At 36.5% G+C, this 25,339-nt stretch overlaps 1 protein-coding gene across 12 annotated transcripts in view; it reads right to left on the bottom strand.

Annotated features, from left to right (window-relative positions):
* Window positions 1–25,339, bottom strand: part of DMD (dystrophin) — an 896,220-nt gene that overhangs the window by 86,692 nt on the left and 784,189 nt on the right. Inside the window, exons 1-2 of one of the 12 annotated variants that reach the window (XM_017733466.1) lie at window positions 12,569–12,573; window positions 9,481–9,487 (exon numbers count right to left, since the gene is read on the bottom strand). The exons of the other annotated variants lie outside the window; for them this stretch is intronic. Coding sequence (XP_017588955.1) covers window positions 9,481–9,487; window positions 12,569–12,573 — 12 coding nt within the window. Of the gene's footprint in view, window positions 1–9,480; window positions 9,488–12,568; window positions 12,574–25,339 lie in introns of those variants that run through there. 12 annotated transcript variants of the gene reach the window in all.

Genomic DNA, 25,339 nt, shown 5'->3' with positions numbered 1-25,339 from the left:
GAGAGGGGTGTGCTGAGAGGCGGCAAATCAGTTCACCTTCAGCGGGCTTGGGAAGAAAACTTAGCTAAAATATGCACCGAATCCAGACAGATTTGAAATGGGCCTTAACCTGCACTTTTTTTTTTTTTTCAGCGTTTAATTTTGGTGCTTAAAATGCCGAGTGGTTTATTTATGAGTGGAATCAGGTAATTTAATTTCTAAGGGCTTGCCTTGGCCCCGCAGGGAAGGAAGGGTGAGCTTCTCCCGTGGATCTGTCAGTGCGGAAGAAATAGTTCTGCTTATGCCAAGTTACTGTTGCAATGTTTCTTTGCATTAATTCCTACGCAATATGAATTACACGAGGAAAAGCCAACCATCTCCTTTTAGTGTCACAAGCACTTCAAATCAGCACTCCAGTCTCCCCTCATGCATGTTGTCCATCTACATCCTTTACTTGTTAAAATAAGGCTCTGTCGAGCTCCAAGTCCTTCCCATAACCCCTTTTTCAAGCCTTGCATATTGTGATTTCCTGGTAAAGCTACCCCCAAACCAATTTCTTTCAAGTCAGATTCATAGAATGGTTTTGGTTGGAAGGAGCCTTAAACATTATCTTGTTCCACCTCCCCTGCTACTAGACCAGGTTGCTCAAGGCACCATCCAGTCTGGAACACTTCCAGGGATGGGGCATCTCCAACTTCTCTGGGCAACCTGTTCCAGTGCCTCCCCACCCTCACAGAAAAGAATTTCATCCTAATATCAAATCTAAATCCATTCTCTACCTTTCAAATGTACAAAAGAATCTCCCTGTTTTTACACTGGGAAGATACACACCTAGAAGCAAGGAAAATTCATCCCACCCCTGTTACACGGATGTCAGTAGGAGGGTGTAAGCCTAAGTTCCAGGAAATTTAGGGCTCCCCCTAAGGCTCCAGGTAGTTGGGTTATCTGATTTTAAGAAAAGTTTAACAAGCAGTTCAAGAAAAGCCCATGTGGGTTTTTTTTCTAGAAACATTAATGTGAGAGATGCTCGAGGTTCAACCCCTCAGGCCCTCAAATGTAAATATAAAAAATTAATGGAATTAAATGCTAAATTCTCATAGTTTCCAGATGATTTAGGTTGTTTTAACAGGTCTAACTCACAGTTTTCAGTAACCTTGTACCTGCAATACTACCCCAATATGGAAAGAAAATAGAGGAATAATATTTGTGTTAACATAAATCGCCATGTTAAAACTCATTAGACTGTGTATTTTCCATTTAATTCAGTGGACCTTGTATTGGATACATTGCTCTATCACGTATCTTAGTTTTGATGTGAATAAACTGGCTGAAGGCTGTCAATTGTGTTATATCAGCAGTCTCACATTGTCTCATTTTTAGCCAAGTTTTAAGAAGTGAGAAAGCTCTCCTTAAGTCTTTAAAACAGGATGATTTTCACCCTAGTTGGGAGGAACCTCAGGGTTCACTACAAGGAGAGAGCAGCTGCTCATGTCATACAAAGGGACGGGTAGCCAGAGGCCAGGCATTTCACGGCGAAAGTGGTTTGTTTTCCTTCAGAAGTATCTAGCACTGATTCTCTGATACACATTCCTTCAATTTTCACTGTTGCTGGAGCTTCCTGGCCTGCCTTAACAGAAGCTTGATGCTGCTATTATCATGCTGGTCTTCTTTCCCATACAATAGTGCCAAGTAATAAGAATTTAAAAACCAGTCTGAATTTCTCATACTTTGCATAATCTTCTTTCTCCTTGAGTTACAAATAAAGCATTGTATTCAATTAGACTCACAGCAGGTGAAAACCCCAATTAGTGAATCCATTTTCTTGGCTCTTTTTCCCTACCTTACACCCACACACCACTTTTTTTTTTTTTTTTTTAACAATAAAGGGTAACTCTGAGTCATTCTCCAATTGAAAAGCAAATTAACCCTTTGATCTCCCAAATCAAACTATTACTCACTCAAGAACATCTAGGGGGAAACAAGAATGTTGAAGGATTAAGGGATTAAGGCCTATTGACTTTATGAATTGATTTTTATAAAAAAGTCTATTTAATGTAGTTCTGATTGTTGTCTCCAAATTCACAAAAGCTTTTCGCTGTTTTGATTGACCTGAAAATTATATTTGTGCTGTATAATGTACATGAGTAATACCACTCTTACTCCAAATTACTTTTAAACTACTCGTAATTTATTACATAAATATATTTTGTTTGCAGTGTAAGTGGTTACTGTCTTTGGCATTTGTAACTGAAGCCAATTTTTATGCCATACTTAATTTTAGGCCATTTATTTGATAAAAGATAGTCATCTCCCTATAGAAAATAAAACCGGTTTACAGAGTAAGCAGAGTTTTAATTCCCTGTGGTGCTTTTCTTATGCAAGGGCTATTCAGTCACCTTGTGCACCTACATAGAGACCTTAATCAGAAGAAGAGCAGTGTTTATTTCTCCTATACTGTTGTTTTGTCCTGGACTGTATCTAATCAATGTATCCATATCTTCAACATTTAATAACACCAGGTGCTTAAAGGGAAATCATGGCTGCCTAAAAAATGAGGGATAATACTTAGAAGTGGTCTTACTACCCCAAAACTCTTTCAGGAAAAAAGAAAAATAAATTAATTGGATTTGCAGGCAGTCTGACTACATTGCTCGCTGTCCAAAGGGTCACTGGAATTTCCCATTTAAGAAAGCAGATTTTTCGGTTTTAATAAGTTCTCCTCAGAATGTTGTCCCTTTTCGATGGGGAAAGATCCAGAGTCATGTACACATTAAAACTAATTATTTGAACATAAAATAATTGATTCCTAAACATTAACACCTGAGTATAAATCTTTGTAAGTTTTATGTACGAGATTAGCATCATCACTCCATGTTACAGACAGATGTGGAAAACCAACTGCAGAAATGGGTAGGGTCTTGCCTAAAACTAAGGTAGACATTAAGGGTACAAGTTTGCTTGTAAGTTTAGCATTTTATGAGTTAAAAACTAGCGACATTTCTTTAATTTTACTGCCATTGAAAGTGAAGATACAACATTTTCCTATTAGCTAAGTCTTGCTTCCAGAGCCCTCTGAAGTGTGTAGCCTCCTTGTAAGTGTGGCTTTACCATTGCTCAGCTATCTGGTCAGTGGATTAGTTTGCTTTGCATATAAGAAGATGTTGTGGTGCTCTGTGTTGGGCTGGCTAATCCGTTACACTGTTTGAATCTATTTTCTTTTTCTTGGTATAAAAAAAGCTAAAATTCACTTGGGATGGCATAATGACACTTTCCTGGATCATGCATCTTAAATATGCTCCAAGGGCTGACACCTCCAGGGTGTCTGGGCAATTGTTTATAGCTCTCAGAAGAGCCAAGAAGTGAATACTGGTTTGGATGCTGCTAGTTTGTTTTGGGGTTTTTTTTTGCCTTTTTGCACATTACCACTGAAAACACATTAAAATACTATAATGCAATGAAGCAAATGGTTTTGAAATGCTCCATTCATTTTCCCCAACACTGCACTGTAAATTAAAGACCTAGTAAAACATTCATAGCTCAGTATACTTAAAATCAGTTATTTTCACCAGAGGGTACTGGGAAAGGAGCCTACCACTCCCTGTCCAGAGGGAAACTCAACCTCTGTCCCATATGAAGGATGACAAGCTGGTGCTTCTTTTGACCCAAGGGCTCATTCTCTGCACTGTAAGGCAGGTAACTGGCAAATGGAGCTCACAAGGATTTGTTTCACTAAGATATTCTTGGAACAGACAGACAAGGAAGACATATCCCTTCTTTTTCTGTTTTTTTAACTAATTCTGCAGTAAATACTACAGAGCTTGCAGCAATGTAATAGCCAGTATGGTCCTTTGGGCTCTACTTGCTTTTACTACAGTAAGGACACCTGATTAAAAGTGAAATCTTAGTCACCCTACAAGATGGGTACAATGGAGCCTCAGGAGCAGCCTGTGTGTGCCTTATGTTGCATTGCGCTGCATGCTGCTGCTGGAAGGTGAACGAGAGGGAGCCTGTCATTTTGAATATATTAGATATATGTATGAATTCCAGCCTGTTGAGATCTTGGAAAGGATAATTTCGAGAGGCTACATTTATTTTTTAAGGTGATAGCAACAGTAGCAGGGTGTTCAGTCTCTACTGCCATGTGTATGACCTTGAAAAGAGGAGCAGAGGGGGACTGAGGTTAAGTAAGACTGCACACATTACTAGAAAGATATCTTCCCGGGTCCACCAGCACTATGAGCTCTTCAGGTAAGCTCCTGTGAATAGCAAAAGCTCTTTTCTCCCTTCCATAAGAAACCACAGCAAAGAAAGAAAATTAAGAAAGCAGTAACCCTTACTCTTCTGGGATGGAGATGAACTGGAGTGTGAATAGTCCCATGAACAGGAGATCAAGAAATGTTGACAAAATGCTGACATAATGCTAGAAGACTAAAATTAGTAAAACCCCCTCTGAAGTAGGCTTTCAGAAAGCTAACAGGGGAAAACCCCATATATATATATATTAAAAAAGAAGACTTAAAATCTACCAACTGAAAACATAGGTCAAACCAAATTGCCTGCTGATCTTAACAATGCACAAATAAGACTTGAAAAATTATAATTAGACCATAGTAAATTCTTGGTTTGAGGAGTCTGTATTGGCAAAATGAATGGTTATCATTTCAGGGAGTAGGGTTGAGAAAAAAATGCACACTAATAAGGATAAATTAAACAAAGCAGCAAAGAAAAACTCCATTTCTGTCTTTTCTTTGCATGCCCAGTTGGAAATAAATGATTGTTTTGCTTCCTGGGAGGATTAAAATAAGGATTTCATAAACTGTCTTACTCACTGACTCTCTTTTACCTCAAAATCTTTCTTTCTATGCATAAAATTATGTGTTGCAAACACAAAAGCTGGCTTACAAAATCATTAACTTCTCTACTGTTTACTATCAATGTATATATCTCAATAGCAAGAAACTCTGTATCATGCAGTCCTACTTCACTCAGGCCCAGAAAACCTGATCCTAGCTACTGCTCACCTGGTGCTCCCAATCCCTAACATGCTGCCCCCTCTTCCAAAGGTTTCCACAGACATTAAAGGAGAAGAATGCCATCTTTTTTTATTAATTTGCTTTTTGGTTGTGTTGCATTCCCTAATATACATATTTTTGACATTATTTAATCTATTTTTTGTGACTAATATAATACAAACAGATTCTTTTTTCTTACACTGAAGACATTATTTCAAAATGTCTTTTTGTGAATACCATCTAGAAGAGAAAATTCTCCTTTGGGAAAAAATGACCCTGAGATCATGCTAGGAGATTATGTACTGGGATATTCCAATGGTAAGGCTGCACTTAGGTAGCAAAGGAAGAGAAAAGTGAAATCTATTACATTTTACAACACCTATGTACAAGGAAGTTCCATGACACATGAGCAAAGCTTAGTCCTTCTGCATGGCAAGACTCCTTCACTCTATCTTCCTAAATGTCTTACGTAGGGACCCAGAAAGCAGAGCATTACACTTGGGGAAGGAACCAGCCCAGAGAAGTTAATGGCAGAGGGAGCAGCTACATCTAACTGGCCTCACCAGTAATTCCATCCAGGCTAACTCCTTCATCTGATCCAGGTGACATTTCTCATCATTTATTTGCATAGAAATGCAGCTTCAGGTTTAGGGTTGTGCAACCACTCTCAGTCTGAGGTTAGCAAGAAAAAAATTCTGGAAAGCAAAAGCTTCTCATCTGCCATTTCTGAAATAAAACTTTTTATTTCATTTCTAAACAATATCCTATGAAAAAATATACTTTCCTTCAGCTAGAAAATGAGGCAATTGTTCATACAGCTCTGGCAGCACCCTTTAATGGCAAGTGGCAACAGTCTCATCTTGTCCATGCCAAAGAGTGAAAATTAGTGTTTATATTACAGGCATTTGAAACAAACACAGGCACACAGATGCCTACATTAACTGGGACTTCCAGAGACAGATGAACCAGTATCAACTATAATGGAGCCATGTCCTAGGGCACAGATATTATTTTATCCTAATTGAATCTGAAAGTATGTTAGCACTTAAACACTTCAGTAAAGAGGGATATAAAGGAATTTTGAGGTAAGATAAAAATTATTTCTCAGTAAGTGGATTTCATTGATGAAAAGGATTTCATTCAAGTCTACTGTGGCAAGTTCAAGCATTTATGCTTTAGCACATGCTCCACGTAATTCCAGAAATCTTCACCTTCCATTTACTTAACTATAATATGGTTCTCCCTACAAAGTAGCTCTCCCAGCTTTTACACTTCGATATCTTTGTGTAGCTCCTTCTATCCCCAGCACAGTAGCTGGCAGTTAATTCAGGGAAGAATCCTGTGGGTGCCAGCTGATAGGAAAAAACTTTTGCCGAAGTATATTGCACAGTTTAAATTTCATGCTTATCAAAGCTTAATAACATGACTGCATTTAGTGGAACTCAATGTCTAGGTGCACTTTCAGTATTTCATTTTAGTATTTCATGTTACAGTTGAGCCAAACGTCTCACGGTACACCTCAGCAAGGTCTCAAATAGCTTGCAATGCTATTGGCATACGTTCATTCAGTTCTCTGATCTCAGTTATTTAACAGAAAATGGAATCTCTTGAGGAAAGAATAAACATGCAAAATGATGATTCCCTTTCTCACAACACAGCCCAATTTCACTGTGAAAAATTTGCAATGAAAATCAGAAATGCCTTGTCTGCCCAAGTCAGAGAGCCTTGACATTTATGATCAAAGGTACACAGATGAATTCTAGGACCTGCCATAGTCCAGTATTGAATCAAGAACAATGGTGACTGTGTTTAACTGAAAATCAGCCAAAATATATTTTTTTCTTTCTATATGGAGCATTTTCCACATTGAACTAAACAAACATTTACCACATTTGTATTTGGAACTATTTGCTGCTTCTTTAGGAAATTGCTTTCAAAGGTGCAATCTAAATCCTGAACAATCTACACAGTCCTAAAATATTAAGGATTTAAACATTGGCTATGGTCCATATTAACATTATTAGACTCCTGCTGCTGCATCTAACTCCTTTGAACACATTATCAGAAATGTCAGCCTACAATTCTACCATATCAAAATCTTCAGCTTTTTCTAAAGTAGTCCGGACTTAAAGAGAAAATTCTTATTGCTAGGACTAAGTGAAGTTACCCATCTTTATCATCTCCCTCACTGCATGACACAGAAAGCCAGATTATTTTGAAAGTTCAAAATACCTTATTTCATATTATCTGGCCTAAGAAACATCACACAGTTTTTGTCACCTTCCTTCCAGGAAAAAAATGAAGGTATTAAATTCAACCAAGGTTTCTCTATATCTACATGGTACACTACAAATGCAGAGCACAGCACTCAAACCATTTGTTTACTTAATAGTGTCCAGAATTTGCCATTTCATACTGGCATAAATTTAACACATAGGTACCATATTATGTACTGTGTGGAAGATTTTCTGTCATTAAAGTTAGAAAGAAGGATCTTCTAAGCTCACACCTTCTGTCTCAGAAACAGTACAAGTGTTTGAGCATTCATCTCTAATCCTAAAATAAAAAAGTCTATTTGTCAAACTAAAAATAAGGTGTCATTTTAAATCATAACTCTTCAGGTAAATAACTTTTCTTCAATTACTGTCAATAGCTCTGGTCTGTGGTTGCCAACTTTAGAACAAAATGTCATTTTGCAAATAATTACCCCACTTTAGTTAATGCCTTTATACTAATACACATCAGGCAAGAGAAAATAATAATAATTAAAAAACAAACCTTCAGCCTTATCTTTTAAATAAAGACAGGGTTAAGATGTGATTTCTAAATACTTTTTTACTTTAGCAATAAAATTTATTTTGCTTATGGGCCTTATGATTTTTAGCAGTGTGGAGAAATGAATGTCGTGTTACTTTTCCACAGTTTTGTTGCGGCAGTTGCTTTTCATTCTCATTCTTAAAATTCTACTGCAATTATTTTTCAAATTATTATCCTTCTACCCATGTCCCTCAATTTGTTCTGTTTTTAGGGTAACTAACAGAGCAAATAATTTATTAAGGATAAAAATAATTTTGCAAAGATTTGCAGAAGCTGACAGACTAAGAATTTTGCCAAACAGAACCCAAGCAGAGAGTGGAGGATTAGACTCCATCTAATCCACTGTTTTTTTTCAAACCAGAGTATTTAATACTGAACTAAAACCTTTGGAGAGTTTTATTTTTAGCAGCTTTCCATATTAAGCTTTGCTCTAAGAATTACAATTTAGGAAACAAACCAAAGAAATGTATTTCTTGTTTGTGAGTAAGGTATCATCATTAAAAGTCTTCCATTCCCCAAATAAATATTTTTCTTTTTACTTTATGCCATATTTTAAGTTTTCTGATAACTTTCATTGTAAACATTATACTTCACTGACCTTTAAAATTGAAAAAAAAAATTTGAAAGGGAATTTATGTGATTAAAACAATCATTTGGTGATGACAGTACACCATATTTGATAAGAGATGAAGAAAGTGACTGTTTTTACAATGTTTTGTCAACATTGTACATGAAACTTGCTTTCAGTTTGGAGAAAACCAGGCCAGTGGGGCTGTGTCTATGCTGCCATTAAATTAAGTGATTTAGCCTATGAAATAGCCAAGAGAGAGCAACTCTCCAAATGCGGCAATATTTTGGCTATTTGAACTTTCTAGTGGCATATTATCTTAGTTACACTGTTATGTGTGTCTGCCCTGAGAATAATTGCCATTTCTGGGTTCAAATTTCACACAGTGACCCTTGTTCTTACTGCTGAGAGGTGGATGGCGCTACAGCAGGCCATGGTGTTCCTCTACTTCCCACTTAGTGCTCCTGTGGACCCAAGGCATGATTTCCTTCACATCTATAAGTTTTGATTTTAAAAATATAATTTTTTTTCATTTCAAATTATCTGGCCTAATGTGAGAGCTGCTGCAACAACTGTGGTAACTTTCTGAAACTAGTTGGGCCTGTTCCTGCAGAATAAATTCATCACATGAAATGGCTAAAACCTCTCCCCTCACTGGGGAGCCAGAAGAGTTTTAGATCAGCTCAAATGCCTGTCATTTACCTGCCATGCAGGACACGTTCTTTGCTGTGCTAGATCCTCAAACTTTTGTGATGTGCTTAACAAAGAAATCAGTTGGTAATCAAATTATGTTTAAGCAGTGAATTTTCTGTCCAGAAAGCAACTAATCTGACAAAACCAAGTCACTACCAATGAAGTTTGCTGAATATTTTATATGTAATTTCCAAAGTTTGCAGCAGTCAAATTTTCTAAGAAAAACAACTATTATTTCCATTAAAATTTTTTGTAAACTGGCACGATTTTTGACAGAATTATCAAATCGTGAAAGCACTCCCAATGCATACCAGCATTTCTTTCTTAGATTTTCTTTATATACAAAGCAATGGTTTAGGTAGCAATTTCTGTAAGAAACTGGTAAAAGGTAGGATGTAGAAGAATATTCATCTGCTCCCTTGGACTCCCTGTATTCACACAACACTTCTGCATCTTGCCAAGTTTGTGACCTGCAAGAGCACAGTGTGTAGTGACGATGCTCTAACCCTTTAGTGCCTTGCATACTATACACTGAGCTGAATTTTACTTCCAAACAAAATTTTGGCTGCATTCCTTAGCGAGCACACGTTGTTCTTGCTTAGACAGACCATCCCATTCTCTCGCTTAAAACAATTTGGTGCATTATAATTTTTTTTTTAAACTTGTTCCTGGATGGGCAGAGTTTATATAATCAGTTTCAGCCACCAACTCCAACGTTGAAAAAGACAGTTCATATTTTCTTAATTTAGGTCATTATGCTGAAATCATATTTTCTCTACTTTGTTTTTTTTTGTATAATTTGCAATTATAAGGATAATTTAAAATAACCTTTAGAGCAAAATTTAAGTGTCTGTTGTATAGTTTTTCTTTTTCTAACTCAACATTTAATTAAATGCTGAGTTTGACATTACACAGTTTGGTGAGAAATTTAGCACTGGCATTCAGTGAATAAAAAGAATACCTAATCATAAGCAATGCAGCAGTATTCTGTGATTCTATATTATTATATATTGTGTAAATATAATTGGCTTAATAGTGCCTTTTTAACAGAGATGGATTGCTCTGATCCTCCCTGTCTTCAAACCATCAGACTGACCACAAGTACATACATGGAATTTGAGTAGTAGTATGAGTCTAAATTGCTAAAAATCCTGCAACACCAAACCTAGATTGATATATATATGTAAGAGCAGAACTGAGGATGCTATTTTTAAGAAGGCTCTTCAAGTTTATTTAACTGGTTTAAAAAAAAGAAAATTGGTCTTTACTGGAGCATAATGGCATAATACAGCCTTATAATGAGGAGTACATGTAGAAAAGAAGGGGGATTTTAGGCCTAACTGCATTTTCTGTCAGCCAATATCTTAACCTAAAAGGACCATCTGGTCAGCCTCTTCTATGGTGTAGAGTTAAGGAAAAAAAAAGAGTGGTTCCATCTTTTGCAGCCACAAGAAGAGGACAAAGGAGGATAGGGAAGCAGTGGGTATATTGTATAATAACTTCCAGCTGCTGTATCATCTGTCTACTGGTAGGTATGGTGAAATAAATAAATGATCAAAAAAAAAAAAAATCAACAATGTCAGGATGAGTTTTTATAAATAAGAACTTGCAAGGTAAGTGATATGGAAACAGCAAGATTATTAAAATGCAGTATCTTATTTATTATACATTAGGTAGATCAAAGCTCCTCAGTGATAACAAGGCACTGATTGGGGGCTGCCACCTGTTTGGTCTCACTAGCAATGGAAATCTGTGAGGTGAAGCTGTGTTAAAGGTTGTCAGTACATACTACACTTATGAATGGCTTACATTGAGGAAAAAAACCAACCAACAAATTATTCTTATTTTGCTGAAAAGATTTACTCATTATTCACCTGCACATATGTTACTTTCTTTGTTAAGACAAAAATGATATTCTAGATAAATCAGGAAGGTTTCATAAACAAACAAACAAAAAAAATTGCAGGCAAATGCTCTTTCTTGATGCACTTCACTTTAAGATGGTGGTAAAAAGACCTGAAGAGTATAAAATTAGAATATATTTGAGCTGTTGTTTTGGAGACTGCTGAGCCTTGCAGCAGGCTGAGCTCAGAGCAGAAAGATTGTGGCAAGCAAATTGTCCAGGAAAACTGAAGTGTGCACAATGAGGCAGGAGGCAGTTTTCTAGATGTTTTTTGGGTTGGTTGCCTTTTTTGTCTAACCTCTGCACAAAGAACAGAACAGCTGTGATTTAAGGAAATGTTTGGGTATAAATTCTAAAAGTTATTGGCAGGATCTAATAAAGAGTGGATTCAGAAAAGCTGAAAATCTGCAAGATGCAACAAGGGAAGGCAAGGCAAGGCAATGCAGCGACAATCTTTATCAGTGTCCTTGAAACATGCCCCAGAACTGGCTACACCGATGAGCAGAAGTCCAGTCTGGAGATGTCAGAGCACCACTGGGCTCTCAGGTCTTTAAATGACTATTTGTAGGAGATAATGCATAACAGCAAGAAAAGGGGAGTGAGTAAGATTAACAAAGATCTCTTTAAGTCGGTGGAAACTTAATTTGAATGTATAAAACTGGGGGAAAAGTTGCTAAGTATTTTAAAAGCGATGTGTTACAAAAGAAGAATTGTTTGGGGGGTTTCTGGGTGTTATAAATACATCCACTGACCGAAACCAGGTTGGGACTGACACACGAGAAATTCCCCTTGGCTGACTCAATTCAAAGCAGAGAGACCACACGACGTGGGCATTCCCTCACAGTGGAGTTTGATAAAGGATTCACACTGACAGACTCTTTTCCACTCCTTATTTCTAGAATGGTGAACAAATGCCCCAGAGCAAAGCAGAGCTGAGGGTTTTGCGCTCAGTTTTCTCAAGAGAACACTGCAGATACAGATTTGCATCTTGCTAGCAGCAAATGTTTATTCCACAATATTTTGGGCACTGATGTGAAAAAACATGATACATGAGAGGGAATGCTGAGACCCACATTCTGATCCCTTTTAGAGTACCTAAAACAAGAAGTAACTTTGCTGAAATCAACGAACATACATCCATGCAAGCTGCTTTAAATGCAGAACTTAAATTTGATTTCCAAACTTCTGGCAGCAAGTCTGATGAGAGCCTAAACTGCTACCACCATAACCTGTGAGTCCTCTGGTTCTTCTGCTCATGTCAAGATTGTTAACAGTACAATGAAGTATTTATTCCTCCTTCAGACTGGAAGCAGGAGAACAAATTATGGCATATTAAAGTAAGTTTTAATGTGTAATAACCATATTAGTAAGGCCTTAATTGCTTTTGTGCCATAGCAAAATTAAAATAGTGGAGAAGCAGATGAATGAGGAATGTACAGGAATAAATATATGTCAAATACGAAGATAGAGAACACTATCTGCAATGGAATTGTTTGGTAATATTACAGCGGTATTAAAAGCATAAGCACTCACACATTAACAGACAGTAATTAAAAAAACAAATAACATGAGTGCAACTATGGCCAGAAACACAACCTCATGGTGGCTTATATCAAAATAGCTGACTTCAGATTCTAAAGTTCAAATCAGTGTTTGGAAATGATGGTGAGCTCATCTTTGGAAATCAGTTTTTTAACCTCTACTTTTCAGGTGATACTTAAGGTAATCTGAAGTATAGAGCTAAAACATGATTTTTTTCAACAACCGTGTCCTACTGGCTAAAAAGATCTCACTGCCAGAAATCTGGAAGATTTTTTTTTCTAAACACTGAAATAAAATTTCAAGATGCCTGTATTCCCAATTACTTGCACTAAAAGTTTATAGATGAGAAATAAAATTGTGGTTTTGGTTTAGTAGTTCTAACTCTTGGTTTTTATTTTTTATTCCTGTAATCATTGACATTTCCATCTACAAAATACAGTCTGTTACACTTAGCAAAACAGCTGCAAGGCACTTATTTCCACTCTCTGGGGTTTCTATAGGTTGAAGCTGGGTATGAGTTTAAAGAAGAGTAATTTATGAAACAGAAAGTTGAGGATATTTCATTTGCTTACTTCTACTTCCAGAGTTTACTTTTTATTAGGGGAATCTGCAACTAGTATGGCAAATCTGAAACCCATGCTCACAGAGGTGCATCTCCTTCTGTATTTCTAGACCAAATGCAGAAACATCTGTAATGAAGAAAAACTTCAGTAGCTTTTTCAATGACATGCCTAAGTAGAAGGTGTATACATATATTTGGGGAAACACAGCATTTAACCATTTTGGATAAATAAGAAACTGGCAATTTCCTCTCATTTGCCACACCACTGCTCAAGGGTCTGCCTGAGAAAGAATGAAGTCTGGAATGGAAAATGGTAGTCTGTCACAGATCCTTCCTCTCTGCCTGTCAGTTTTGCAATAAACAAGGCTATCAACCCCTTGCAATTTAGGTAAATATTTCTAATGATGTTACAGTTCAATTACTGTAAAGAGCTAATAATCTAAAAGATCTCCAAAACTGATTAAAGAAAAGGTAAGTTACTTAACTGATGATTATAAGATTCAGCACTGCAAGAAACTAGTATTAAACATAGATTTATGAAGAAGCTTACTTAGACAGAATGCTAGGCACAAAACCTTTTAGTTAAATGAAGACTACATTCTGGATTCAGTGAAAATTACTCTGTTTTTATGATGCTCCTTTCTTCCACTGATTTTATCTGTGCAGATCAAATGGCAAAATTCTGCAAAATATTACAGTTCAGTAAGTATCTTCACTGCAGTAGGATATGGAAGTCTAAAAGAGAGAAAATGAACTGCTTTAGCATGCTGAATCTCCAGAAAGCACCTGACAAGCCACAAAAAAGGGAAAAAAGCGAAGCGTATCAGCACAGGGGGAAAATGAACTTGAGCTAGCAAAAAGGTGCTTTTGTAAAAGAAAGAAAGTGGTTGAACACATAAACATTTATGTACATATTTCAGAACCTCAGAGTTACTGCAATCCCCTTCTGTGTTAAAGCCCTCCAAGACCCAAACACCAAATGTCAACCCACTGCGGATAATTTTTAGTTAATCTGAGAGCAATTCTCCTCAGATATGTATTCACCATTTTTAAGAGTTTTCCCATTCTGCAGATTTCACTAGCTGAAAAATTAATCAATACTGCAAGGGCAGGTACTAGCAAGGCAATCACTGAATGAAAATGTGCCCCATCTATTAAAATACAAGAATATCTTTCATGAAATGGGTAATACCCCTAGCTTTTACAATGCACTAGAGTGTATTTACTCGTTAAAGACTCCTCTTCACAAAATTATGCAAAATGAAGTATTTTAAGAAGATGAAGAGGAAAGAAAGAATCTTCCTGGGCCAAATTAAAACCCAGAGACATAATGCTAGAAAACATTTAGTTACTTCTGATCTGTGCTTGTTACTGAAAAGCCAGGATACTGTGAAGTAAACCAGCAGTCCTTCTACTGACCTCATCCTGCTCATCACCTACTTCCACTAACGTCTTTCCTCTTGCTTTTCTTTTCTTAAGCCCTCTCTGCCTGCACACAAAATATTTGTTTCTAGAGGAAAACTACTGTGTTCCCTAAATCGATGGCATATGCTTTTGCTTGAACAAGACCTATGTGAACAGGATGCCTCCAAGTGCATTTAGGAGATGTAGTGCTAAATTGTTTCTCAAACTGCAAAATATTGCTGCAGTGTGGTTCCAGACAACTAATTCCGCTGTAAACTTTGAGGAAATAAAGTAGCCAGCACCATCTCTTCAAATAAAGGATGTTGAAGTATGCTAATAATCTACCTTGGTGTTCTTCAGGGGAGGATGCCATTTTTTCTCTCCTTAATTCAAAACTGTGCAAGATGAGATGATATTTGAATATTGTTTCACTAGACATGATGTGTGCACTTACATTTCAGTTCCTGAGGAGGGGGAAATAATGATATATAAATAGCATCACTTAACCACCAAACCCAGCACAGAGGAGCTGCACTCTCCACGTAATGGGGGGACTGACCGTGTTTTGTTGTGCATGCATCTTTTACAGATTCTCATCAGAATCTGTTACTTGGTACAGATTCTTGAGTAGAAGTGACAGACTTTATATGAAGCTGTACCATTGAGCAGCAGGCTGGCAAGGAATAAATGTTGCTCAGGAGGTTAGACATACACAGCTGTAGAGATTGTGAAATTCAACCTCTGCCCTTAAAAATAAATACCTTGAAAAAATGGGAAATTCTAGAACAGTGAGATCCAAATGAATATAATAATTTTTCCTGTAATATATGGGTTTGAGCCTTTTCTATTTATGAATGACAAGTGAAAAAAAATCTTTTTTTGGAAACAAAAGCACAACAAAACATTTGCTATTGCCCTGAATACTAATGATGGAAGACTGTTGCTATGGTGATGCTAATTTTAACGCTCTTGCCTGTGGACTTCATATGAACTGCCCGTTTTAACTTTTGCAAATGTCATTTACAAAATGAAAACCCATTAATGACTGGTGAGGGCACAATGTTCCACTTTAATTAGAATAATAAGGAATGCTGATGCACAAAGTACAGGTTTGTGAATTGCTACAAAGCCCACACTGTCAAAATTAATTACCACTGATGGGGACTTTGTTCTATTTTTTTTTTTTTCCAAAGGAAGCTTTAGAATAATACAACTGTAGCTTGACTTGAAGTTGAAAGCAGGCTTTCCTTTTAATACCAAGGTGGAATAAAGAAGTTTCTGAGACTGACAGTACAGTAAAAAGTACAACACAGCTTTGAACTGACTGAGTCATGCTAAAGGAGCACCAATTGCAGCAACAGGGAAATGAAAGTGCCAGTGCTCCCAGGAAAAATAAAATATTTTTCAGCTAAATACCTGCTCAGAAAAGCTGTTAGGATTTGGAAAAGAGAGTTGGTGTTTTTGAAGAACTTAAAAAAAAAAAAAAAAATTGAGTGGGTGGTGGGCACCGGGTACAGGTTTGTGAATTGCTACAAAGCCCACACTGTCAAAATTAATTACCACTGATGGGGACTTTGTTCTATTTTTTTTTTTTTCCAAAGGAAGCTTTAGAATAATACAACTGTAGCTTGACTTGAAGTTGAAAGCAGGCTTTCCTTTTAATACCAAGGTGGAATAAAGAAGTTTCTGAGACTGACAGTACAGTAAAAAGTACAACACAGCTTTGAACTGACTGAGTCATGCTAAAGGAGCACCAATTGCAGCAACAGGGAAATGAAAGTGCCAGTGCTCCCAGGAAAAATAAAATATTTTTCAGCTAAATACCTGCTCAGAAAAGCTGTTAGGATTTGGAAAAGAGAGTTGGTGTTTTTGAAGAACTTAAAAAAAAAAAAAAAATTGAGTGGGTGCTGGGATACGGTTCTGGTTTAAGTTAGTGGGGTATTGCTATTGCAAAGTCCTGAGACAAGTAAGTGATGTTTAAAAAAACCAGCATGGATAGTAATAGTAATCTCTTTTGTAATGCACCAAGACCTTGCAAATCATGAGCATACATCTCTCATGAGAAGGGAAAAAACTTGTAACTACCATTTCTAATTTTGGGGCAATGTCTGAGCATATAAAGTAGGTGCTATGCTGCTAACAGCACGTCAGTAGTACTGACTTCAGTGAGGAAAGTGTACTGCAATGAAAAGCATCACAGACAGCTGCTGAGAGTACATTATACAGACTAATTGTTATTATTAAATATCTCCATTGTAGCGCTGCTTAGAGAATCTAATTTAGAGTTGAGATCCATTGTGTTGCATCCTGCATTAACAGAAAGGAAACTTGCCTTCTCTTGTGAAGAGCTGAGCTAGTGAAGCACTTGATTTGTCTTTATGCTACATCTTTGGTTCAGTGTGAGATTGCTGGAAGCGCGACTGGTGTGAGGCTGAATAGCTGCTAAAACTTTTTTCTAAATTCTCATTCATGATAAACTATGGTTTAATGAGTAGTCAAACTTTTTTCCAGCATCACCAGTATGAAATCCACTCTCAGTCTATTGGTATACTCCAGTGCTGTTTTAAAACAGCCTGGCCAATTTTGCCCTTGAATTGCTGGCTATTGTGCAAGCCTCTGTACTTAAATACAACTCTGCACTCAAGATGGCTGGAATTTCATGGTATTGTACTAAAGAGAAATACAGCAAAAAAGATAGATTTGACTGAGAATGATTGTGTCTACCAAATCTGATTGTAAGTTTTTCTGCCAGTGATTGGTAACTTAGAGCTTGTTTTCCTCTTGCTGTTTGGTTCATGCAGAAGTAACTGGGTCACCACTGAACAGCACTGGCATCATAGACCCTCTTCAGTGAGCACCCACTCTTTATATAGGGTTGTTCAGAGAAGGGCTTTATGTTGAAAATGCCATTAACTATAATTTTTGCAGACAATACCAGTATGCTCCTGTGCTGAATGCAGCTGTACCTGGTGGGATGGACAGCCATGAGACAGCAGGCTGCTCTTGAGAGCCACTGGGCTCAGGGCTAATCCACACTTCTGCAGTACCTTGCCCTATGATATATTATTTCAGAACAAGAAGGGACAAGGCTCTCTTCTACTCAGTAGGAAAAACCTTAGCAGCTAGTCAGAATCAGAGGGAGCCAGAGCAAACAGTAATTTACAAATACAGAGCTGATGTGTGTTAACAAACTGACACTTCTAAATTAAAGTTTGGTAGCTTCCCAATACACAGAGATTAGAATTTATGGAATTAATCTGAAATAAAGGGAATAATCTGAGAGAACTGCCTCAGAGAAAATTGTTACTAAACACCGTTACCAAGACAATTAGCTTTTTACAGTTTACTCTCCAGGCACCCCAGAGAAGAAAGTGATATTTCTGACAATGTCAGCCCCTGCCAACACTAATGGACAAAGAATTCAAGGGGTTTAAGTTAAAGGAGCCTGCTGGCATGGAGACTTCTGTGGGATCAAGATCACTTCAGTCTTCTTCAAGACAGGTCAGACACGTGGATAAGAAAGGAATATTTTTGTTGTTCCTTAAAATTCTCTGTTAATCCATGTGAATGGGTAGAATGTAGAAAAAAAGCCTTTTGTGTAGAGGTATAGTGAGGCATCCAGTGGTAAGTAACCAAGAAATAAAGATGCTCCAAACTGTAATGTGGAATTAGATGATGGAAAGAGTAACAGTGCCTCCAACAACTTCTAAGTTCTTATCACATATTTCATATTCTGTGCAACAAAATACTTTGAACTGTTACAATTCATTTTATGACTATTAATACAGTGAACACAGCATCTTTTAATGAGACAATAATGGCTGAGGCTGAATTAGATTACTGCTAATCAGAGTGACTGAGTACCAAGTAAAAATCCCTCAGAAGAAGAGAATCAGAAAGAAAAAAATATAGTTGTTTGGTGTAGGAAAAGGAGATAAATTATCTTAAGGACAAGCAACACTAAATGTGTAAGTAGGCATAAAGTGCATGGGATAGCCAACAGAAGCAGTAAAACACTGTGTGAAATAATAGAAATGTCAGCAGAGAAACAGTGGTGTTTGAGACAAAACATCTATTTTGAGCTTGGGACTTAATAACCATCTAAGGGCAAGTGATATAAACAGGAAAGAAAACTGTAATTAACAAGTTCAGAAGTCATCAGCATAACTAAATTAAACAAAACTCTGAAAGGAGAGGTGAGAAAGTAGAATAAAGAGGGTGGTGGGCTGGAGGCAGAGTTTCCAGTGGGAAGACTGGCTTTGCAAAGGGAGCATAAGAAAGTGAGGGGAAGATACAGAAGAAGCAAACAGTAAATTATTACAACGGAATAATGACAACAAGCCAAGACAAGACATGAAAGGACAGCAGCAAGATGGTTTATTGAAAGTGGTGGAATGACCTAGAAGAAAGTGAACACTGAAAAGATTCTTGGAACTGGATGGCAGGAAATTGTTAGTGACCTTATCAAGAGCTGTTTTAAGGAGAAAATGGAACAGAAGTTAGAAACGACTGGGCAGGAAAAAAAACATAGACTGGAAAAAGACACAAATTCCAAGAAAAAGGAGGGCAATGTTCTGCATATTGAACAGTGTCAGAGAAAAGATTTGTCTTGTTTTATCAAGGGCAGTCCTGAAGAAAGACTTCCATGTAAGGAAAGAAGGAGCAGATAAGCTTCAAAGAAAACACATCATTAGAAATCTAAAGTCCTAAACAAGTCATTTTGATATGCTCCTAATGTCTAAGGGACTGAAGAAGTTAAGCAAATAGACTTGTTCTCTCATATCCAGATACTTGATGTCCCAAGTGTCATTCTTCCAATTTCTTATTGTGAAATATACCATCTGTAACTTGCTATTACTTCAATGAAACTTGTTTCAAACAAGAATTTTCTCCTTCAAATGAATAGTGCTTTTCAATCCTATTTCCCCTCACTGTGACAAGCCCTTTCCTCTGAATTCCTACTGCTGCAGAGTACTGTGGCAGCAGCTTGATGAATATGCCTTCTTTTGTTGGGGACAGACCATATGGTTTATCATTGGTTGAGTAGTCCTTCTCTTTTATTTTTTTCTGCTAATTTCTAAATAGTGTTCAAACAAAAACAAAAACAAAACAAAACAAACCACCAAACCAAAACCCCCCCAAACAAACAAACAACAAAAATCCCCCAAACATCCCAAACCCCCAAATTCACACACATTGAAATTAAAGATTATTCAGATTGGTACCTGCTATAATTTTAGTTTAGAGATACTTCAAGGAAATTATATAATCTGAATCCAAACAAAATTCAGAGCTGTCTAATGCGCTTTTCAGTTACCTCTGAAAGTACAGAATATGTCTGTCACTTGGAGACAGCTTTTCCTTTGTGCTTCACAAAGGCAGTGACGAAACATACAGCAATTTTTGAATTATAAATGCAAGCCCTCTATACCTCCTGAAACTACCATTGTGGGGTTTATATTTAAAAAAAGAGCCCAAAGCCTATACTTTTGGGTTGGTGAATGTCGCTGAATGATGTCTTTTGTCCAGCTACAGAGTTTAGTTTTCTGCTTGAAACTGCCTAATTTCAGAATGTTTTTTTAATGAACTTGAACTAGCATTGTCTTAGAGAAGACACATTGAATATCAACATTGTGCCATAAAAGCAAACTTTAATATTCAATGACTATGTTTTTATAGTCAAGAATCAGCAAAACACAGCAAAAAAGGAATTGAACATCATGCGGTAGCTAAAAGCTGATTAATATACACAAAAGTATTTCACAGTAGAACTTCTCATTTACTAACAAAATCTGCTCAGTAAAATTGGAGCTGGTGATAAAATGGAAGCAGAGGATGCTTTCAAGCACAGAAGTAAATATAAATTAATGACATGCAACACTGTAATCAAGATGTAAGAAAAACTACCATAAATGCAGGCTTCTTTACTTCAGAACTTCTCTCAGTTTAGCTGTTTAATCATATTTATCAAATGCAGTACATGATTTATACATTCCAGGGATTCTCAGCAAACATGGTTAAAAAAAATCCTCACTGATGAGAATTTTGCTTTAAACATTTTTCAAATTGTTCCTTAACTGTTTGAGCAGAGGTAGTCCCAGGAGTAACAGAATGCATATATGTGCTCATAACGTATTTTTTAACCTTAAGTTTCCTATCAAATTTGCATTTTTAGACCTCCAAGTGAACCCTTCACTAAGGGAACATTCATATTGTTATTCTCTCTATGTTTATATCTGAAACTAAATTACAGATCGGTTTCCTTAGGGACGCATCCAGTCTTTACGGCTGTATCTTGTTTACTGCGGCTGCTGTTGCTGCATCAAGTCACATTTGCAATCGCTTTAACTTTTTTCTATGCTTTCTGAAAAGGTAAGGTCAGCTAAGAGCATTGCCATTGATGAAGTCCTAAAGTTAAAAGCAATTAAGCAGAGTTAAACTGAAGATGAAACAGTAGATAAAAATCACTGATCTGGGAGGACATATGCAGCTTCTGATTTTCTAATGAAGGTGCAGTTTTACTGTGTTTCAGCAGGCAGCAGAATCTCTTCACTTTTTGTCACAACCTTTACAATGTTAAAATGTGTATCCCTTTGCTAATAGAACCTCCAGGATGGCAAATGGTGGATTGGAAAACAGTGCTTGGAAATAAAAATTCTTTTATTATTTCAGTATTTTTATTCAATTGAAATTTAATTTCTTTTTGTCTTCCTCACATTCCTTTATTCCATATTTTCAGGTGAGTACATTTATATGACCATATATCCTTTAGCTCTCATCTCCTTGAGATGATTATGAGCTAGTTCCTGCTGCAAAAGTGTCTCTTAATCATTAACAAAGTCTAACACCCATGTCTCAACTAGAAATGCTTTGGGTTATGATTAAAATCTTATCATGGTGTTCCATGTTGGTGATATAGTTGAGGTATTTGTATGGAGTTATCTATTCCCATGCCAAACAGTAATTTTCTAGCTACTCTTTACATTTTAATTCCATGCCTGTAACATTTCTTTCTAACAAATTTTCTTAGTATGCTTCATGCAGGGTGTCATAACCCTCAAGCATTAAAAGTTGTACAATATTTTCTCCAATAATACAGCTTTTAAGCAAAAAAATGGAATTAGATTTGTTGAAAAATGAAGCACAGAAAAATGTATCTTTGCTGCTCTACTCCTGTATTAGCTTTGCAGTAGTGAACAGAAAAAATATCTTGATAAAGAAAACCAGGAGACAAGTACATAATAAAATTCAAAAGACAATCTGGGCTATTTACTAGCCAGATATCTAAAGCAATTTTTTTCTACTTAAATATTAAAATAATAGAAATTTTCCTGCAGACATCTAGATAAATATAAAATACCTGAATAAGACTGTATTATCATGGTTTTAAATATTTATTTTTCTTTAAAAACCTTTACTTACTGCATAAAAATTTTAACGTTAAGACCCACAACTCAATTGGCCATTAAATTTCATTAACATAATAGTGCATAAGTTCACATTATGAAGTGTGAAGTAAGTGAAGAATAAAACTCATACCAATAACTTTGCACATATTTACAGCAACCTTAATTCTTAGTAACTTATTGCTGTATTGAATTTGTGCCCCCCTCAAGGTCCTAACCTAACACCTACATACAGCATTTATACTAACAAATTTTGGCCCTGCTGAAAAGGAGGAGGGAGGACCTTGACACACAGAGTGGGTAGGTGATAAGTAGCAAAGTTTGACCTCTACTCACTATTCCACTCTGTAGGCTGTAGACACCACTCAGTGACCCTGCTAGGGTGGTTATATAATGTGTGCTGCTTGTATTGTACCATAATCTCATTTTCTGAGCTCAATTGCCATGGAAAATGCAATGCCATGAATGCTTGTATTACAAAAATTACTTGTAAGAAAAGCAATTCATTCAGAGATGAGATGCATTTTTTATGGTTTGTTTTTCTTAAATTATCTAGCAAGAGATTTCTTAAAATGAAAGTTTATCTGATGAATACTTGAAATTCAAAACATAAGTAGCATGCAGGAGGCTGCTAGACCTAAAGATCGTATTTGAAACTATAATTTATCTCATAAAATTCAACTTTTAAAACAGAAAATGAGAAATAAGCAAAATGAATATAGATGATTTGGTCATTCTTAATCTATTAATAAGAATCTTTCCTTAAGTCTAACTGCAGCCTTACTGACATTTATACAGTTCTCAATTAATTCATTTTATGTGTCCCTTAGAATCTGTACTACCTACGTGTAGCATACACATGAATTAGTTCTCAGGATTTAAGGTCTAAAGTTAAGGATATCACAGGACTGATGTACAACACAGAACAGATTTCATCTATTACTTGACAAGAAGGAAATAAAAAAATCATTGAAAGGGATCCCATTAGGAGAAGAATGGGCCCAATAATCCATAATCACGATTCAGTAAGTAAAGACTAAACAAATTTCTCACGGCAAGAAGTGTTTGTAAAGACAGGTGGAGAATATTCTGAAAAGTACAAACTTATTGCAGTCAGCAGGAGAACTGGCATCTCAGAAGGTCAGAGAAAGAATAGATTCATGAGCAATTCAGCAGGTTCCATGCATTAATTTTGAAAAAGAATCCAGGAAAACACCTGACCTTGCCCTGACAGACAGGCCACTTATGGAAACAGAAACAGCCCAGCTGGCGTGGCCGATTATTGCACTCTCAGTCTGCTCTCAGTGTTGCATGGCCTCAAGTGCCAATATGAGAACGTTCCACAGTCCACCAAAGCTGTGCATCCACAGCAAATAGAGCTGGAAATGGAAATTGTACCTGGCTATACCCACTGCTTTCTCACTGGTATTGAGACCTTTCTCAACACACAATTAGTAATTATACTCCTGCCATGTTTTAGACTGATGAGATCACAAAGAAGACAAAAAAAGGCACAGTAGCTGAAGAGGGATCCATTTAATGCTGACTCCCTTATTATATGGATGGAATTTTTTGTGTGTGAAATGGAGAAATCGTCTTATTTGTGGAGCTGGCTGCATTAGAAGGAACACTGGACCAAGGGCAATGCAGGCAATGGATGTGACAAGTGCTGCTTTGGAGAAGCTGTCAGTCTTTGGAGGAAACAAAGGAACTATGAGACTTCTTGATATAACACGAATATGTAAGGAATCTGAGATATTGTTCCCCATTTCCTTGCATATTACATTGGACAGTTGTCAGAAATTTTCTCCTCTTTGTCTGTCATCTAAATTAAGTATGTAATTGATCTTAAAAAAAAAGAAAATTCTGACAGGCAAATCTTTCTATTTTTTTCCTTAATGTGTCTAATCTTTTCAAGTTCAAAGCATTCCAGGGGAAATCAAACATAATTCCTGTTTTAGAATCCTGCTTATTAAGCACACTGTTTAAAAGATGGGCTTTGAATAGATGGCAGTACATTTTAGCTATCAGGAGCAGCTGTAAAATCTACTTTTCAGTGGAAGATTTGGCATATACTCTATAAAATAGGACCATATTGTATAGATGCCACTCAACTTTGTAAAGCTTATATTGGTGTGTAATTTTTCATTCGTTTACTTCAGGTGTTAAGTGTAGCCAGGATACATTGAACAACTGGAGTAAAACAACGCTAATAGAAATGAAGTAAAATTCAAGCAAAAATCACATTCCGTTTACAATAAATGTAACAACTTCAGCTACAATAAAAGTAAAATATTTAAGGTTATGTAATGATATTCTATTATACTATAAATACATGAACTCCTTGTACAGTACCAAAAATTTACTTTTTCACACTATTGCCTATAAAACCAGTTCATTTATTAATCTCCTAGTCTCAGAGCTGGAAAGCAATGACTAGCTGGATTTAATAAATTTTAAATGTTGATACGTTCCCTTTAATTAGGAAAACAGAAAAGTCAGATTCCATCGAAAATTCTTGCCCAGCTCATTACCTGCATAACACATTTTAAGATTTAACCTGCACAAAAATTATCCGTGCACTGTTTAACCCCTCTGTAATGCTTAGCAGTATACACTCTTCATGAGCATTTGTACTGAATGAATTTGGAAACAAAGCTTAAGAGCTTTACTCTCCACTTAACTATGAGCAGTGTCCTATCAAGAGGACCAAGTGTTGTGTGGCACCCAAGGAAGCTGCTCTCCACCCTCCACAACAGGTGCTATGTTTATGGAGGGAAAGCACATGGTTTCCCTCACTTACTGCCCCAAACCAGAGGCTACAGCCCTGCCCTCAGCCCCCACACCAGCTAGGATACACTAAGATTGCTGCTGAGTGCTTATAATTCATTTTAAAACAAATTAAATCCCCTTCAGTTGCTTCTTATTTGAGGGCAGTAACTCCCCACTGACAGATTATCAGTTTAAAACCACTGCTTTCATTATAAAGGTAGTTAAAGGCTCAAGATTTCTCATTTATTTACACTGCGAGTTTAAATTTTTGTGACAAGTTTTGGAACCAAGGCTTCACAACCCTACAAATCATAAAGAAAACCTCTGGACTTGGACAAAGCTCTAATAAATATCATTTAGGTTTTTATGCCAGACAGCATAAATTTACATCACATAAAGGCAAACTGAAAAGCATTATGTTTTTTCTTTCCTTCACAATAGTTTCAATTTTCCTATGTAGAGTTCAGAATTGAAATACAGGAAAAAATCATAGTAACTATGCTTTTAAGAAGCCAAAATAATACATTTTTTTGTATTTGGTAGATAGGTTAACTGTCAGCCATACACATGGTTTTCATAGCTTGCTCATAGCTTCACTCACTACATATACATAATCATACATTATTTATTTATGGTTCTCCATGCCTCTCTCTGCTCCATCTGACAGATATTTCCTCCTTC

The sequence above is a fragment of the Corvus brachyrhynchos genome, unplaced genomic scaffold, assembly GCF_000691975.1.
Source record: "Corvus brachyrhynchos isolate BGI_N302 unplaced genomic scaffold, ASM69197v1 scaffold34, whole genome shotgun sequence".
Lineage (NCBI taxonomy): Eukaryota > Metazoa > Chordata > Aves > Passeriformes > Corvidae > Corvus > Corvus brachyrhynchos.
This window is presented reverse-complemented; position numbering and strand designations above follow the sequence as displayed.